The sequence below is a fragment of the Manis pentadactyla genome, chromosome 11, assembly GCF_030020395.1.
Source record: "Manis pentadactyla isolate mManPen7 chromosome 11, mManPen7.hap1, whole genome shotgun sequence".
Lineage (NCBI taxonomy): Eukaryota > Metazoa > Chordata > Mammalia > Pholidota > Manidae > Manis > Manis pentadactyla.
This window is the reverse complement of record NC_080029.1, coordinates 117127611-117146138: the sequence shown is the minus strand read 5'-3', so window position 1 is coordinate 117146138 and position 18528 is coordinate 117127611. Positions and strand designations below refer to the sequence as shown.

Genomic DNA, 18528 nt, shown 5'->3' with positions numbered 1-18528 from the left:
GGAAGATCTACCATCTCATCTGCAGCATCTGGAACATGTGGCCTCCTGGTTTGCCACAGAAGGGAAAGAAAGAGATGTCTTAGGTTGAGTTCCTCAGAAACAGACTCTGAGACAAAGATTTGCACACAAGAAATTTATCGGGAGGTGTTCTCAGGAACAACACCTGTGAGGAAGTGAGTGAAGCAGGATTGGGTACAAGCAGTTGCATCAGAGGCCTTGGCCACTTACACCAAGCACTTTGGAATGGCATTGGCCCTTCAGACCTTGTCCCAAACGAGAGAAGGAATCCAAGCTTCCTCTGGGCAGGGAGTATTACATGATCAAGGCAGGGACTTTTGGCCATAAAGCAATTCCCATATGGGGATGAGTGGCTCAGTTCTGAAGTGGGGAAGGGCCCGCTTCTAAGTACATCGTGATGCCTACTACTGCCTTTAACTGTCTGGGCCTGGGAGAGCATTGACCACAACTAGTCACATGGCCCCAACCTAACTGCAAGGAAGTCTGAGTAATGCAGGCAAGTGCATGGAATATATGGTGAGCACCACCTGTTTCCACCATACCTAACTTAACTGGGATCTGAGGACTGGTAACTTTCAACAATTTAGTTTATCAGTTATCTCTTCAAATATAACAAAACCACTGTATTTCCTCCTTCTGGAGAAATTTTCTCCTTGTCTTTTACTTGCTTTTTCATATTTTCTATCTCCTAACCTCTCCGGACTGCATTCTGGATACTGTCTGTGGATCTGCTTTCAGTTGACTGATTTTCTCTCCAGCTACATCTAGTCTGCTATTTATCTTTCCAATGACATTTTTATTTCAATTATTTTTTTGATTTCTAAAAAGTTATATTAGGTTCCTTTCAAATCTGTTTCTTGTTCATATTTTTAAGCTATTTCTTTAAACATAGTGAATATAAATATTTCAGTATCTGTTCTTTGAGTTCTCTTTTTGCATCTGTTTTTGCATTCATGGTATTTTGCTCCCAGGTATATGCATGCTTCTATTAAAATAGAAATCCTTGAGAGAGGATTTATATTTGCTTTTGTTACTTACCTAAGGAAGCTACAAAACTTTGACCTCTGTTTATTTGTAACCACTTTAATTTTTGCATTTGAGATTTCTTGAACACAGTGGTAGTGTGGATTTGGGTCACACATTTATATGAGAACCAAGTGATGGTTCTGAATTCTTGGGAGAGCTTTTTTTTTTTTCAGAAAGACAACTTTCTTTATTGTTCCCTTCTACCTGGTGGGATTTATTTCACACCCACTTTCCTTCCAGTCCTAGCCTTACTGGCAAGGTCTCCTATTAGAGTCTCTGCCTTTTGTGGGTCTTGGGTTTCATCTCTTATTTACAAAGTCTGGCAGCAGAAACTCTGATGGTGAAAACAGCTTTCCTCAAAGGGTTCCTGGTATCCCGTTGTTTGGGAATTTGCAACTTCTCTGTTTTAGTGCCATCTTACTGATACATTTATCCAGCATGTTAACTGTTTGAGTCAAGGATCCTTTGTGACAGGTCATCGATTGTCATTCTCTCAGAACCAGAAGTTCCCCAGCCATTCTTCCAGGCCCTTTGTTCATCACTCCAGGTCCAGTGATCTTTCCTTCTGAAAACTTCGATAACACTTAGCCTTTCCATAAACCATTTGCAGCAATTGTTTATAAAACAATTATAAACTTAGATGTACCTAAAAAAAGTATAGGCTCAAAATATATAAAGCAAAGTTTGACTTATCTACAAGGAGTAATTCACAATCTGTCACCACAGTGGAAGATTTTAACAATCTCAATTACAGATAGATAAAGCAAATGAAATTAGTAATAATATAAAATATTTGATCTAATGGGATATATGGAATGTTACTCCCAACAATTGGGGATTATATACTATTTTCACATACTCTTAGAAGATTTATGAATATTGATCACATACTAGGCCATAAAGTTAGTCTGAACAAATTTCAAGGGTTGGAATAATACATAGGGTTTTCTCAAATCACAATTAAGTTAATAACAAAAACTCCATACATTTGGGAATTTAAAAAATACACACACTTCTAAGCAATCATAAATTATACAGGGAATCAAATGGAAATTAAAAATTAATTAGAACAGCACCTGTGGACTACAATTAAAGCAATTCTGAGAGGGAAAGATATATACTTAATTGCTTACATTGGAAGGCAGAGTGATTAACTTAAGAGCTAAAGCAGAAACAGCAAAATAAACCTAAAGCAGAAAGAAAATAATAAAAATAACAGACATTAGGCATATGAAATTTATAATAGTTTTCACTGAACCCAAATCTGCTCCTTTTCAAATATTTTTTTTAATTGAGAAAAGTAATCAAGAAGAAAAGAGAGAAAAATAAAAACCATATGCTCATGTCAATAGACACAGAAAAAGCATCTTACAAAATCCAGTACCCTTTCGTGATAAGAAAATACTCAACAAAATAGGAATGAAACTTCAACCCAATGAAGGCCATCTACGAGAATCCTATGGCTAACCTTCTTATAGTGAAAAATGTAATACTTTCCACCTAAGATCAGAAACAAGACAAGGGTGTCTGCTCTCACCAGTTTTATTTAGTATTACAGTGGAGGTTTTAGCTAAGTCAACTGGACAAGGAAAGAAATAAAAGGTATCTAGATTAGAAAGGAAGAAGCAAAACTATCTCTATGTGTGGATGACATGATCTTACATATAGAAAATCCTGAACAATCCACTAAAAAACTATTATAGCTAATAAATGAGCTCAGCAAGACAGCAAGTTAGGAAGAATGTGAAGAATCTAAAAGTGAATTTAAGAACAAGCCCATCTACAACAGCATCAAAAATAATAAAATACAGAATATATTTAACAAATTATTTTAATAGTGTAAGACCTGTATACTAAAGAGTATAAAATATCACTGAAAGAAACTAAAGAAGACCAAAATAAATGCAAAGACAATCCATGCTCATGGATTAGAAGACTTAATATTGTTAAGATGGTGATGCTTCCCAAACTGATCAACAGATTCAATGCAATCCTTATGAAAAATCCCAGTTGCCTTTCTTTTCCTTTTTTGCAGAAATTGATAAGCTGATTCTTAAATTCCTATGGAAACACAAGGGATCCTGAACAGTCAAACCAATCTTGAAAAAGAACAAAGTTGAAGGATTCACATTTACCAAAACTTCTTACAAAGCTACAGATATCAAGACAATGTGGTACTGGCATGAGAATAGACAGATTAATAGGATAGAATTTAGAATCCAGAAATAAACCTTCAGATTTATAGTCAATTGATCTTCAATAAACGCACCAACATAATTTAATAAGGAAAAAATAGTCTTTCCAACAAATGGTGTTGGAACTACTTGACACTAACATTAAGAAAAAGAAGAATGCTAGACTCCTATCCCACACCATATGCAATAATAAACTCAAAAATGGATTGCAGACCTAAATGTAGGAGATAAAACTCTTAGAATAAAATAAGAGTAAGACATACAAAGACTAAAATTGAAGGGATGGAAAAAGATACGCAAATAATAGGGAGAAAAAGCAGGAGTAGCAGTACTTACATCATAAATAATAGACTTTAAAACAAAAAAAAGAAAAAGAGACTAAGAAGGACATTACATAATGATAAAGGGGTCAGTCCAACAGGAGGCTATAACCATTATAAATATCTATGCACCCAACACAGGAGCACCTACATATGTAAAACAAATATTAACAGAAATGAAGGGGGAAATAGAATGCAATCCATTCCTTTTAGGAAACTTTAACACACCACTCACATCAATAAATCAACCAGAAAGAAAATAAATAAGGAAACACAGGCACTGAATACATTAGATCACATGGACTTAACAGATATCTAAAAAACGTTCCACACAAAAATGGATACTTTTTTTTTCAAGTGTACATGGAATGTTCTCGAGAATAGATCACATGCTAGACCACAAAAAGAGCTTCAATAAATTCAAAAAGATTGGAATTGTATTAAGAAACCTCTCAGACTACAATGATATTGAACTAGAAATAAATTACACAAAGAAAACAAAAAAATTCTACAAACACATGGAGGCTAAACAACATGCTTCTAAATAACAAATGGATCAATGAATAAATTAAAACAGAAATCACGCAATACATGGAGACAAATGAAAAAAATATAAAACAGTCCAAAATGTGTGGAATGTGTGTTGCAAAAGCACTTCAAAGAGGGGAGTACATAGGGTACAGGCCCACCTCAAGGAACAAGAACAATCCCAAATAAACATAAAGAGTATAAACTCACAATTAAAGAAACTAGAAAAAGAACACTAAAGGGACATAATAAAAATCAGAGAAGAAATAGATAAAACAGAGAAGAATAAAACAATAGAAAATAAAACAATGAAACCAAGAGTTGGGTCTTTAAGAAAATGAAAAACATAGACAAACCCTAGCCAGACTTATGAAGAAAAAAAGAGTACACAAATAAACAAAATCAGAAATGGAAAAGGAATAATTACAATGGATACCACAGAATTACAAAGAATTATTAGAGAATTCTATGAAAAATTATATGCCAATAAAATGGAGAGCTTAGAAGAAATGGACAACTTCCAAGAAAAATACAACCTTCCAAGACTGACCCAGGAAGAAACAGAAAATCTGAAGAGACAAGTTCCGTTAATGAAATTGAGTTGATAATCAAATAAATCCCAACAAACAAAATTCCAGAACCAGATGGCTTCACAGCTGAATTCTACCAAACATTTAAAGAAGAGCTAATGCCTATCCTTCTTAAAATGTCCCAAAAAGGAGAAGAGAAGGGAATAGTTTGAAACACATTCTATGAGGCTGGCATCACTCTAATACCAAAACCAGACACAGACAGTACAAAAAAAAAAAATTACAGACCTATCAGACCAATATCCTTGATGAACATAGATGCAAAACCCTCATCAAAATATTAGCAAAAACCAAATTCAAAAATACATCAAAAGGATCATCCAACATGACTAAGTGGGATTTATTCTAGGGATGCAAGGATGGTATAATATTTGTAAATAAATCAATATATACCACACTAAGAAAAGGGATAAAACCCACAGGATCATCTTAACAGGTGCTAAAAAAGTATTTGACAAAAATTCAACATCCAGAACCTGGGGAATGTGTTCAAGCTACTGCAGTACCAAGCTGCTGTGACCACCATGGGAATAAACACATTAAAAAGAAACCACACGGAGAAGGATTAAAGATGGCAGCATGAGAGGTGTAACAGAGGCCGCCTCCTAAAACCGCATATAATATGAAAATATAATTAATACAACTAATCCTGAAAGAGCAACAGAGAAGATGGCTGCGCCACACTGCATACACCAGAGAAAAGAATAGACCTCACGGAACAGGGTAACTTCCTAAAGCCGTGACCCAGCAGGACCCAAGCCCTTCCCCCACCCCAGCTCACCAATGGGAGGAAGAGAGACGGAGCAGGGAGGGAGTGGAGGCCTGGGACTGCTGAACACCTAGCTCTGGAGATCTGCTCTGGGAGCACAAACCTACATTGCATGGTTGCTCTGGTGATTAGGGGGGTTGGAAAGCTAAGACAGGGAGAATACCTGGAAAGACTGAGATTCTAGCTGCTTCTGGAAAACAGGGATCCATATCTGGCTGCTCTGGGACAAAAGAAAGGTGGGCAGTCTTGAGAGAATTCCTAACAGTGGGAGGGCTGCTAAAAGACAAGGATTGTATAGAGCTTACTGCTCAGGAGAAAGGACAGGTAGACAAAATTGTCTGGGTGCACCCTGCCCAGCAGGTTGGGAACTTTCATGATCTTCAGATGCTCCAGGCCCCTGGCTGGCTACGCAGCTCCAAGGACACCCCCCATCCATGATACGCAGCCTGCTGTACCTTCCTCCCAGCCAGGCTGCACTTGGCTCACAAACTGACAAACCCTGCCCTGGCATTAGGCCAGCCAGAGGAAAGCCCTGCCTACAGCAGCTACAAACGCAAAGCATAGAGGCTTACACCTGTGTGCTTGGCCCACTGGTCCAGGCAGTGGAGACAGGCATAGCAGCTGGGAAGCAGGAAACAGATCTTTCTCCCCGCCAGGCACCAATACCGCTCTTCTGTGACTCCCGACATTGCTCCAGGGGCTGAGCAACTCCAGAGAGTAGAGCTTCTGGGCACTAGAGGGCGCCACATACAAATATGAAATGTCAAAGGAACCTGGTTCAAGGCAAAATCATAAATACACCAGAGAAAGAATCAAATGAAATTGACCTCATGAATCTTTCTGAAAGAGATTTCAAAATAAAAATCATAAACATTTTCATGGAGGTACAGAAAAATATTCAAGAACTCAGGAATGAATTCTGCTCCAAGATCCAATCATTATGGAACACAGTATCAGAAATGAAACATACAATGGAAGGTTTTAAAAGCAGATTAGATATGGTGGAGGAGACAATAAATGAATAGAAATTAGAGAAGAGGAATACAGAGAAGCTGAGGCACAGAGAGAAAAAAGGATCTTTAATAATGAAAGAATATTGAGAGAACTGTGTGACCAATCCAAACAGAACAATATTCGTATTATGTGGGTACCAGAAGAAGAGAGAGAAAAAGGGACAGAAAGTGACTTTGAGGAGGTAAGTGCTGAAAACTTCCCCAATCTGGGGAAGGAGATAGTCTCTCAGGCCATGGAGGTGCACGTGTTGGGACCCAAGGAAGACAACACCAAGACACATAATAATTAAAATGTCAAAGATCAAGGATAAGGACAGACTGTTAAAAGCAGCCAGGGAGAGAAATAAGATCACATACAAAGGAAAGCCCATCAGGCTATCATCAGACTTTTCAGCAGAAACCTTACAGATCAGAAGAGAATGGCATGATGTATTTAATGCAATGAAGCAGAAGGGCCTCCAACTGAGAATACTTTATCCGGCAAGATTATCATTTAAATTTGAAGGAGGGATTAAACAGTTTCCAGATAAGCAAAAGCTAAGAGAATTTACCTCCCACAAACCATCTCTACAGTGTATTTTGGAGGGACTGCTATACATGGAAGTGTTCCTAAGGTTTAATAGCTGTCACCAGAGGTAATAAAACCACAGTAAAGAAAGTAGAACAGTTAATTACTAAGCAAATGCAAAATCAAATCAACTACCTTCAAAGTCAGTTAAGGGATTGACAGAAAATAAGTAAGGAGACAGAGGCACTGAACAACACATTAGAACAGATGGACCTAACAGATATCTACAGAGCTCCACACCCAAAAGTAACAGAATATACATTCTTCTCAAGTGCACATGGAACATTTTCAAGAATAGATCATATACTAGGCCACAAAAAGAGCCTCAGTAAATTCAAAAAGATTGAAATTGTACCAACCAGTTTCTCTGATCACAGAAGTATTAAACTAGAAATAAAGTATGCAAAGAAAATGAAAAAGCCCAGAAACACATTCAGGCTTAATATCATGCTCCTAAATAACCAATGGATCAATGAGCAAATAAAAAGAGATCGGCTATATACAGAGACAAATGACAACAACAAGTTGCAAAATCTGTGGTATGCAACAAAAGCCATGCTAAGAGGAAAGCATACTGCAATACAGGCTTACCTCAGGAAAGAAGAACACCCCCATATGAACAGTCTAAATTCACAATTAATGAAACTAGAAAAAGAAAAACAAATGAGGCCCAAAGTCAGCAGAAGGAGGGACATAATAAAGATTGGAGTAGAAATAAATAAAATTGAGAAGAATAAAACAATAGAAAGAGTCAATGAAAGCAAGAGCTGGTTCTTCAAGAAAATAAACAAAATAGATAAACCCCTAGCCAGACTTATCAAGAAAAAAAGAGTCTACACACATAAACAGAATCAGAAATGAGAAAGGAAAAATCACTACAGACACCACAGAAATACAAAGAATTATTAGAGAACACCATGAAAATTTATATGCTAACAAACTGAATAACCTAGAAGAAATGGACAACTTTCTAGAAAAATACAACCCTCCAAAGCTGAGCCAGAAAGAAGCAGAAAATCTGAACAGACCAATTACCAGCAATGAAATTGAATTAGTAATCAAAAAACTACCCAAGAACAAAAACCCTAAACCAGATGGCTTCACCACTGAATTTTATCAAACATTTAGTGAAGACCTAATACCCATCCTCCTCAAAGTTTTCCAAAAAGTAGAAGAGGAGGGAATACTTCCAACCTCATTCTATGAAGCCCGCATCACTCTAATATCAAAACTGGGCAAAGACACCACAGAAAAAGAAAATTACAGACTAATATCCCTGATGAACATAGATGCAGAAATAACTCAACAAAATATTAGCAAACTGAATTCAAAAATATGTCAAAAAGATCATCCACCATGATCAAGTAGGAGTTATTCCAGGGATGCAAGGATGGGACAATATTAGAAAATCCATCAACATCATCTACCACATCAACAAAAAGAAGTACAAAAACCACATGATCATCTCCATAGATGCTGAAAATAGCATTTGACAAAATTCAACATCCATTCATGATAAAAACTCTCAACCAAATGGGTATAGAGGGTAAGTACCTCAACATAATAAAGGCCATATATGACAAACCCACAGCCAACATTATACTTACCAGCGAGAAGCTGAAAGCTTTTCCTTTAAGATTGAGAACAAGACAAGAAGGCCTATACTCCCCACTTCTATTCAACATAGTACTGGAGGTCCTAGCCACAGCAATCAGACAACACAAAGAAATAAAAGGCATCCAGATTGGCAAGGAAGAAGTCAAACTGTCACTGTTTGCAGATGACATGATATTGTACATAAAAAACCCTAAAGAATCCACTCCAAAACTACCATATCTTATATCTGAATTCAGCAAAGTTGCAGGATACAAAATTAATACACAGAAATCTGTTGCATTCCTATGCACTAATGATGAACTAGCAGAAAGTGAAATCAGAAAAACAATTCCATTCACAATTTAATTAAAAGAATAAAATACCTAGGAATAAACCTAACCAAACAAGTGAAACACCGATACCCTGGAAACTGCAAGACACTCATGAGAGAAATTAAAGAAGATATCAATAAATGGAAACACATCCCATGATCATAGATAGGAAGAATTAATATTGTCAAAATGTTCATCCTACCTAAAGCAGTCTACAGATTCAATGCAATTCCTATCAAAATACCAACAGCATTCTTCAATGAACTAGAGCAAATAGTTCTAAAATCCATATGGAACCACAAAAGACCCTGAATAGCCAAAGCAATTCTGAGAAGACTAAAGCTGGGGGAATTATGCTCCCCAACTTCAAGCTCTCCTACAAAGCCACAGTAATCAAGAAAATTTGGTACTGGCACAAGAACAGACCCATAGACCAATGGAACAGACTACAGAGCCCAGATATAAGTCCAACCATATATGGTCAATTAATATACAATAAAGGAGCCATGGACATACAATGGGGAAATGACAGCCTCTTCAACAACTGGTGTTGGCAAAACTGGACAGCTACATGCAAGAGAATGAAACTGGATTATGGTTTAACTCCATACACAAAAGTGAACTCGAAATGGATCAACAACCTGAATGTAAGTCATGAAACCATAAAACTCTTAGAAGACAACATAGGCAAAAATCTCCTGAATATAAACATGAGCAACTTCTTCCTGAACACATCTCCTCAAGCAAGGGAAACAAAAGCAAAAATGAACACATGGGACTACATCAAGATAAAAAGCTTCTGTATGGCAAAGGACACCATCAACAGAACAAAAAGGCATCCTACAGTATGGGAGAATATATTCATAAATGACATATCTGACAAGGGGTTAACATCCAAAATATATAAAGAACTCACATGCCTCAACACCCAAAAAGCAAATAACCTGATTAAAAAATGGGCAGAGGATATGAAGAGACAGTTCTCCAAAGAAGAAATTCAGATGGCCAACAGACACATGAAAGGATGCTCCACATCACTAATCATCAGGGAAATGCAAATTAAAACCACAATGAGATATCACCTCACACCAGTAAGGATGGCCAGCATGGAAAAGACTAAGAACAACAAATGCTGTTGAGGATGTGGAGAAAGGGGAACCCTCCTACACTGCTGGTGGGAATGTAAGCTAGTTCAACCATTGTGGAAAGCAGTATGGAGGTTCCTCAAAAAACTAAAAATAGAAATACCATTTTACCCAGGAATCCCACTCCTTGGAATTTACACAAAGAATACAACTTCTCAGGTTCAAAAAGACAGATGCACCCCTATGTTCATCGCAACACTATTTACAATAGCCAAGAAATGGAAGCAACCTAAGTGTCCATCAGTAGATGAATGGATAAAGAAGAAGTGGTACATACATACAATGGAATACTATTCAGCCATAAGAAAGAAACAAATTCTACCATTTGCAACAACATGGATGGAGCTAGAGGGTATTATGCTCAGTGAAATAAGCCAGGCGGAGAAATACAAGTGCCAAATGATTTCCCTCATTTGTCGAGTATAACAACAAAGCAAAACTGAAGGAACAAAACAGCAGCAGACTCACAGAAGAGACTCCAAGAAGGGACTAGAGGTTATCAAAGGGGAGGGGTGTGGGAGGGAGGGTGGGGATGGAAGGAGAAGGGGACTGAGGGGTATCGTGTTTAGTACACATGGTGTGGGGGGTCACAGGGAAGACAGTGTAGCACAGAGAAGGCACATAATGGATCTGTGGCATCTTACTACACTGATGGACGGTGACTGCAAGGGTGTGTGGGAGACTTGATAATATGGGTGAATGTAGTAACCACAGTGTTTTTATGTGAAACCTTAATTTAAAATATATATATATCTAAAAAAAAAAAAAAAGACAAAAAAAAACTATAGAGATGGATGGTGAATGCCTGCACAACAATGTGAATGTATTTACTATCACTGAACTATACCCTTAATAATGGTTAAGATGTTAAATTTTAATGTTAAATGTATTTTACCACACAAAAAGTCAAGCATAGAGATACCGCCTGACCCAGCAATTCCAGTCCTAGGCATGTACCTAAGAGAGCTGAAAAATGACCACATGCAAACCTGTACACATATGTTCACAGCAGCATTATTCATAATAGCCAAAAAATGGAAACAACTCAGGTATCCAACTGATGAATTAATAAACAGACTGTGGTATATCATTCAGTGGAATATTATTTCTCCATAAAAATGAACAGTGCTAATATATGCTGCAGCATAAATGAACCTTAAAAACATTATCCTAAGTAAAAGAAGGCATTCGTAAAAGACCACCTATTATATGATCTCATTTATATGAAATATCCAGGATAGGCAAATCCATGGAGACAGAAAATAAATTAGTGGTTTTGCCGTAGGTGTGGCGGGGTGGGGGTGGGATAGGAATTGGTGCCGAGTTTCTTTCTAGGGTGAGGAAAATGTTCTAAAATTGATCGTGATGATGTTTTTGAGCAACATCACTTTGTGTGTGTCAAAATACTAAAACCCACTGAGCTATATACTTTTAAAGGGTGAGTTTTATGGTACGTGAATTATATCTCAACAAAGCTGTTATATAAAAAAATCCTTCCACAAGGAAAATTCAGCTGTAGGATTGAATCGTTCCCTGCACAACTCCACAGGTTACCAGTCATGTAGACAAAAAGGTAAATGGAGTTCCCTGGGAGTGAGCAATCTGGTCGCTCCGCTCAGACAATTTTACAAGTGAATTCTACCAACCACCCAGGAATATGTAAGTCCAGTGTTGTACAAATTTTTCTAGAGCATAAATAGCCAACACTCTCCAGCTCATGTGTGGTTGGCATAATCTTAATGCCAAATCCAGGCAAGGGCAGTATAAGAAAGAAAAATTACAGGCCAACTCATTAAGTAGATTTAAGGATCCTAAACAAAATATTAGCTAACTGATTCCAGCAGTAGATTAAAAAGATATGTCATAACCAAGTTGTATCTAAATGCAAGGTTAGTTTAACATTAGTAAATCAATTAATCAAATTCACCACCTTAATAACTTAAGTGAATCACATACAACCATCTCAGAAGATAATACTGATTGGAAAAAAAAGGGTTCTGGAATATTCATTCCTAACTAAAGGGAAAAAATCCTAGGAAACTAGGGAAAGAAAGGAAAATCCTTAACCTGATAAAGGTTATTTACACACACACACACACACACACACATCCATACACATGGAAAGCTAACATTATATTAAATGACATGTTCAAAGTATTGCTCTTTATTAAAAGCAAGAACAATAGAAAGATTGGGGAAGTCAAAACTCCTACTGTGCTTTTAATAAGCTCCCAGGTGATTCTGATGGCACTGATCCAAGCAGCCACTTGAGAAACCCCGGACTGGAAAAGCATTCACCTACTGAGATGGCTGCTTGTTCCTGGGTGCCCGAGCCCACCTGCCCAGGACCACCCCCAGCCATCTACCTGGCTATGTTTCCTTTCCTTCAGTCCACTGTTCTAGTTCACTTTTCTTGGGTCTTCACAATGTCTCTGTGAGAGTGACCTAACTGAGATAGATGATTGATCTCCATTTTGCAGATAAGGAACTGAGGCTGGGAGGGGCCAAAAGTCCTGTCCAAATCCCCCTTGTAAGGGGCGCAGCCGCAGTGCAAGGCTGGGAAATGCAGTGCTTTTCCTCTTCATATCCAGCCCCTCAAGGAATCCTCCTGCCTTGAGTCTAAACTAAGGCATCAGGGACAAGGTGTACGTAGTCTGTGGGCCACGACTCTGGTCAATAAAGAGTCTCAATTTGACACAAAATCCTTTGTTTCCTGGCAAAGTGTTATGCCATGTTACATATGAACTTGTTCTCAGGACTTCTCTGTTTTGTCTCTACATGGGGTACGTGCTGGAGTCAACCTCTAAATATTTATTCTGTTCCTCGAGCAAACTTTGTATACTCCCTGTTGTACCTAGGTCTGTTTTGATGCACATGGGAGACTAGAAATTATGAGGCATCTACCCAAGTCCCATCTTCCGAGAGAAGGGAGAAACTGTCCTTCCCTGTGAGCAGTCTATCAGCCAGATATGTGTCAGAATGATAACCCAGACACCGCCAAGAGGCAGTGCCCCACCCCGCTCTGATGAGTGAAGCTCAGAAAGGGTAAGGAAGTGGCTCAAACCACACAGCTCATTGAGATACCAGGGGAGAGGCGGCCGCCCAGGGCAGCCTGCAGAGGTTTTCACCAACGACTGAAGGGGCTCACAGAAGGGAGAGACTACTTACAGCTCCATGGAGAAGGAAGCCTGAAAGAGGACCAGCAGGTGGGAGGCAGGAGAGCCGTCTCCCAACAGATATCAAGAGAAATGAATACCCAGTCTGGTGGGGAAATGAAAGAGGCCACCGGGGTGACTAGAGAAGAGGGTCTGTGGGTGGGAAATGGCAGAGGAGGTGGGCAGAGGTCGGGCCTGCAAATACCAGGCTGGGGCTTGAGTTTGTGGGATGAGCTGTCCCGGGGCTCTTGACCCTCTCTACTCCTCGAAGTGCCCTGCAGGGCATGGGAAAGTTGGCAATAATGATGGCCAACAGTACTGGCTGCTCACCAGGGGCCAGGCACTTCACGTGAGTCATCTCATTTAATCCTCACCAACTCAGGAAGCAGTCATCACCCCATTTTACAGATGCTGAACCCGAGGTGGGAAGATTAAGTATTTTGTCCAAAGTCACTCTGCAGACCGAGTATCGGAACCTGCTGACCCCACCAACAGTAAGCTTGACATTGGTAGGCAGTATATTTTAAATTTGCATGCAAAATATACCTTTTTTCTCCTTAATACCAGAAAAATGCTCCCCCACCGAATCCTCAACTAAAATCACCCTCCAGCTGTTTTCTGTTTGCATGACTCTTGGGCATGATGCTGGGAAGCCCAGTGGAGGATGTGGGAGCCCAAGGACGGTTTTTGAAGCAAATGGTTGACGGAGGTGTGATGTCAGTTTCCTGACTCTGACTTGTGCCACTTTTCTAGAAAGAACACCATCGCCTCCATCATTTGTGACAGAGAAGACAGTTCATCTTCAGTCCGCAGGGGCTGTCTAGCCCTCACTCCCCATTCATTCAGAATCCCAGAGTATTACCCAAAGTACCCATTGAGACCATCCTCTCTCCTTCACTTCTTTCCTGGGCACATACTCGGGACCCAACCTTGAGCAAAACACCCAGGGAGACATCCCAGCAGACACCCATAATCCCCACCCCAAGAGTTCCACACCCGTGCTTTCCCCATTCCAGGCCTTTGCTCACACCTTTCCTTCCACCTGGAAGGCTCTCCCCACCTCCCAGAATCTTCCCACCCTCAAAACCCATCTTAACGATCACCCTCCATGGAGCTTTCCCAGCTCTTTCCTCCTCCATGATCAAAGTCCGTCCTCTGAACCTATCTGCTCCTCTCTCAGGACATGCCCTAACTTACTTTGCCACATTAGAGCTCAGGCACATTTTAAAATCTCCTTGACCAACAACGAGCCTTGTCTTGCCTGAGGATTTCAGTCTCGGGAAAATTCACTATGGATTTGGAGAGACCAAGAAATGACAATGGAAGTTCTTGGGGTAAAGGGTTTATACTCGGCTTTATTCTCCCAGATGTAGGTTGAGCTCTAGAATCACGTCTGCATCCAGCAGTCTGCAGGTCTGTAAACCTCCTCCATCGCTGCCTCCATGCAGAGCTCTGGGCAGAGCTCTTTACATAGTGACTCAGTCAATAATAGCTTATTGCTTATGGGTGTGGAAGCAGTAACCTAGCAGCAGGCCAATTACATCTTCAAGGAGTTTAGGGTCAGGTGAGGATCCTGGCCAGAGGAACTCCATTTCCCCACAATCCCCTTAAGGGCAAGATCCATATGTGATTATTCTCTGAGTCCTGCACAGAGTAACACCTTGTGTATAGCAGGCATCAATAAAAATTTCATAAGTGAATGAATCAAAGAATTCTTCTGTGTTCCCACTAAACCACAGCCACTTGTGTTTTGTGGGTAGAATCAACTAGTGAAACACAGAGGAGACATTTAGGGCCGCCTGAGGATGGAGGCAGGCTCTCTGTCAACAGCATCCAAGGCACCCACCCTCATTTTTAATTTCTGTTACCTGCTGCTTTCCTCATCTCTTCCTGCCAAAAAGCTCAGCATCGCTTCGGATTTTCCCTCAGCCTGTCTTGCTGGAACCACCCAGCTTTATGGCTTTTAGGCAGAGGGTTGGGCAGTTCCTCTCCTCTTAATCTTCCCCACATGACACAAGATTGTTGAGGATTTATTTTTCTGGGGAAAGTCGTAAGTGCTTGGCAGTCGGCTGAGTGCAAAAGGGCTCTCCCCTCCATCTGTGACATCCTCCAGATGAAACTTCCCACCATGAAATAACACTTACTCTCTTCTGTCAGAAAGGAAGGAGATTTCACACCAGAACAGGGTGTCACGAAATGATGTTTTCTTTGCAAGGGAGAGAGAGGGAGGCACTGGCTTGCCACAGCTCACAAGCAGAATGGCCTCACCTAACACTTATTAAAAATGCAGATTGTCAATGAGTACCAGGCGTTTCAGGATGGCTGCACATGCTTTCTCAGGCCCAGGAGTCCATTAAGGGTCAGGGCTAAGGCCCCCTCAACAGCTCCTCTCGTCACCACGCCTGGCCTGGGCCCCCTGCAAGTGAGGACAACAAAGCCACACCCCAGGTGACGTGGTCCCTGGCTGCGTCCAAGCACCTGTGGGAGGGTCCAGAAAGCAAGTTCCACCCAGCCAGGTGCTGGGAGCTTCATCTCCTCGGCCAGAACCTGTAATCTCACTCAATAATGACTGCTTGGGATAAAATACAAATGTCACAGGGAAGGGTGATGACCTCACAGTTTCAGGATCACTTCCATTTCCAGTTTTGGGGTAGGTGGAGGAAACAGGGGGTTCTAACTCCCCAAGGGAGTCTGAGAGAGCCTCCGTGAAGAGAAACGCCTTTGCAGAACAGACTGGTTGAAGACAGAGGAGTGGCTATAACAGAGGCCATGCCCGCAGGTCAGCATGGAACTCAGGCTTTGGTGGAAAAGCACATACCTCGGGCATCTGGTCAATGCTGAACAACCTGGGGAGCTTCAGGCTCAGCATCTTGAAGTCAGGCAGGAACGCCAGGGGGTGAGAGCTGCTGCCTCTCACCAGGCTCAAAGTTCTGACATGGCCTGGGATGCCTCTGGCCAGCCAGTGCCCAGGCTGCTTCCCTGAAAGAGGACAATGCAGAGAGATCTGGTCAGTCTCGGCCTAAGTCCAGCTGGGTCAGGACTGTCAAAACTGTTCAGCTGTGGAACACACACTAGCTTGTGACGGCAAAATATTCAGGCTTCCTTAAAAGCAACAGCAAAAACGATCAGACTGCTGAGTCATGTACTCCAAAAGTGCTGGAAGAAGATAATTAAATCATAATATGGGCAATCATAATTGTAGAGCTGGAAAGGGCCATGGAGGTCACCCAGCCCCTTCATGTGACCCATGAGGGTCAGGGGAGTGGAGTAAGTTCCTAAAGTTTGCACAGCTAGGGGTGGGCTGGTGCTGTTCACTCTCCACCTCACAGCGTGCCACCCCTGGGCAGACAGTGTGATCCCAAGTCTGTGTCCACACTGTGGGCTGAAGAGGACTGAGAGGTGGGCTCCCAATCACCCAGAGAGAAGCAGTCCTTCCAGAAGGCTGACTGAGAGCAAGCAAATTCAAGGCACCTGCTGGAGACAGAGCAAACTGGAATAACAGGGTTGTTTAAATGCAGGCCTAAGACTGCTTCACAGCTTAGAGTAATGAGAACAGAGAGGCCCAAAGCCCTCAGGACAGGTCCAGGACGCAAACAATATATAAGCTGAGTTTAGCAAAAAAGAATTTTTTTTTTGAGTTAGGAATTTACCATAAGTCCATGCCCCCTCTACTTCATTATCACTGGGCCAAAATCTGCCACCTCCTCAGCGCAGCCTCCCAGAGGGGTTCAGTCCCTGCCTCAAAAGGCCCAAAGACCTTCCAGTACCTCCCATGGCACCAACCGTATCTGCCTGCAGACAAGGGTACCTTTCTAGGCCTCGTCCCCCTTCCACTGGGAAGACCCTCCTAGGATGCCTGGGAAATCAGGCTGCACACTAGCTTCATCCTGGGCCTTTTGCAAATGCTCATTTAATGCTGTTCATGAAAGCAATGCTCTTCATCCTCTGCATTTGAAGTGTGTTTTTGTTCTTGTGGTTTGTTTATACTTTTGCTTATTATAGTTCTTTATGTTCTATGAGCTAGGGAACTATGTAGCAAAAATACATTAATGTTTCATGGTCATAAATTTGCTTCTTTCTTAAAAACACTGATGTGAGCATTATTCACAACAGTCAAAGGTGGGAACAACCGAAGTGTCCATCAGCAGGTGAACAGGTAAACGAAGAGACAAATAAAATGTGGTCTACACATCCAATGGAATATTATTCAACCTTAAAAAGGAATGACATTCTGATGCATGTTGTAACATGGATGAACTTTGAAAACATGTTAAGTGAGAAAAGGTAGTCACAAAAGAACAAATACTATATGATTCCACTGGCAGGAGGTACCAAGAATAGGCAAATTCACAGAGACAGAAAATAGAAGAGAGGGTATGGGGAGGAAGCAATGGGGAACAGCAGTTTAATGGGTACAAAGTTTCTGTCTGGTATGATGAGAACTTTCTAGAAATGCAGAGTGATGATGGTTGCACAACATGGTGAATATATTTAACGCCATTCAATTGCACCCTTGAAAAGGGTTAAAATGATATCCTTTATGTTGTGGATACTTTACCACAATAAAAGTTAAGTAATATCCCAAATTACAGGGAATAAAGAAAATACTATTTTTTTTGAGAGGGCATCTCTCATATTTATTGATCAAATGGTTGTTAACAATAAAATTCTGTATAGGGGACTCAATGCACAATCATTAATCAACCCCAAGCCTAATTCTCAACAGTCTCCAATCTTCTGAAGCATAACGAACAAGTTCTTACATGGTGAACAGTGCAAGGGCAGTCATGACAGAAACTTTTGGTTTTGATCACACATTATGAACTATAAACAATCAAGTCAGATATTATTATTCATTTGATTAGAAAATACTATTTTTAAAGCACACGTACATTTTACCCAGTTTAAAAAGTACAAGTTAATACTTTGCAAACAAACAACCCTGACGTGAGTGGGCCACGGCAGGCACACTCTGGTTCTCGTGGTTTTCCAGGTCTGAATCACCAAGCCTCTTACACTCCCAGAAGCACCACCAATTCACCCTCTGGCAGGACATGAGGGGAAGGTTCAGCACTGGGGGGAACGAAGCACACCAGAAAAACCTCAAATAATGGGACCAAAGCTGTCTCTGCAGAACTACCCACCTTCCTCCTCTGGTGCTCCCTGGAGTCAACTCAATGTCATGGGTGAGAGAGAGAAAAGAAATGGCCCCTCACTCTCACAGCACACACGGCTGAGCTGGGATGACCAGACTGCACACCAATAACAAGGGC

General features: G+C 40.7%; 1 protein-coding gene and 1 long non-coding RNA gene across 5 annotated transcripts in view; one reads left to right on the top strand and one right to left on the bottom strand.

Moving 5' to 3' along the window:
• PAQR5 (progestin and adipoQ receptor family member 5) overlaps positions 1-18528 on the bottom strand; it is a 79255-nt gene that overhangs the window by 32440 nt on the left and 28287 nt on the right. For all 4 annotated transcript variants that reach the window (XR_005033956.2, XR_005033955.2, XM_057488934.1 and 1 more), the window contains exon 2: positions 16074-16234. Coding sequence is in view for 2 of the 4 variants with exons in the window: in XM_057488934.1 (XP_057344917.1) it covers positions 16074-16124 (51 nt within the window). In the remaining 2 variants the exon portion in view is untranslated. The remainder of the gene's footprint in view (positions 1-16073; positions 16235-18528) is intronic.
• The window catches only part of LOC130679623 (uncharacterized), a 56104-nt gene continuing 50916 nt past the window's right edge, over positions 13341-18528 (top strand). Inside the window, exons 1-2 of the long non-coding RNA XR_008992651.1 lie at positions 13341-13938; positions 17857-18039. This is a non-coding gene — a long non-coding RNA (uncharacterized LOC130679623). The remainder of the gene's footprint in view (positions 13939-17856; positions 18040-18528) is intronic.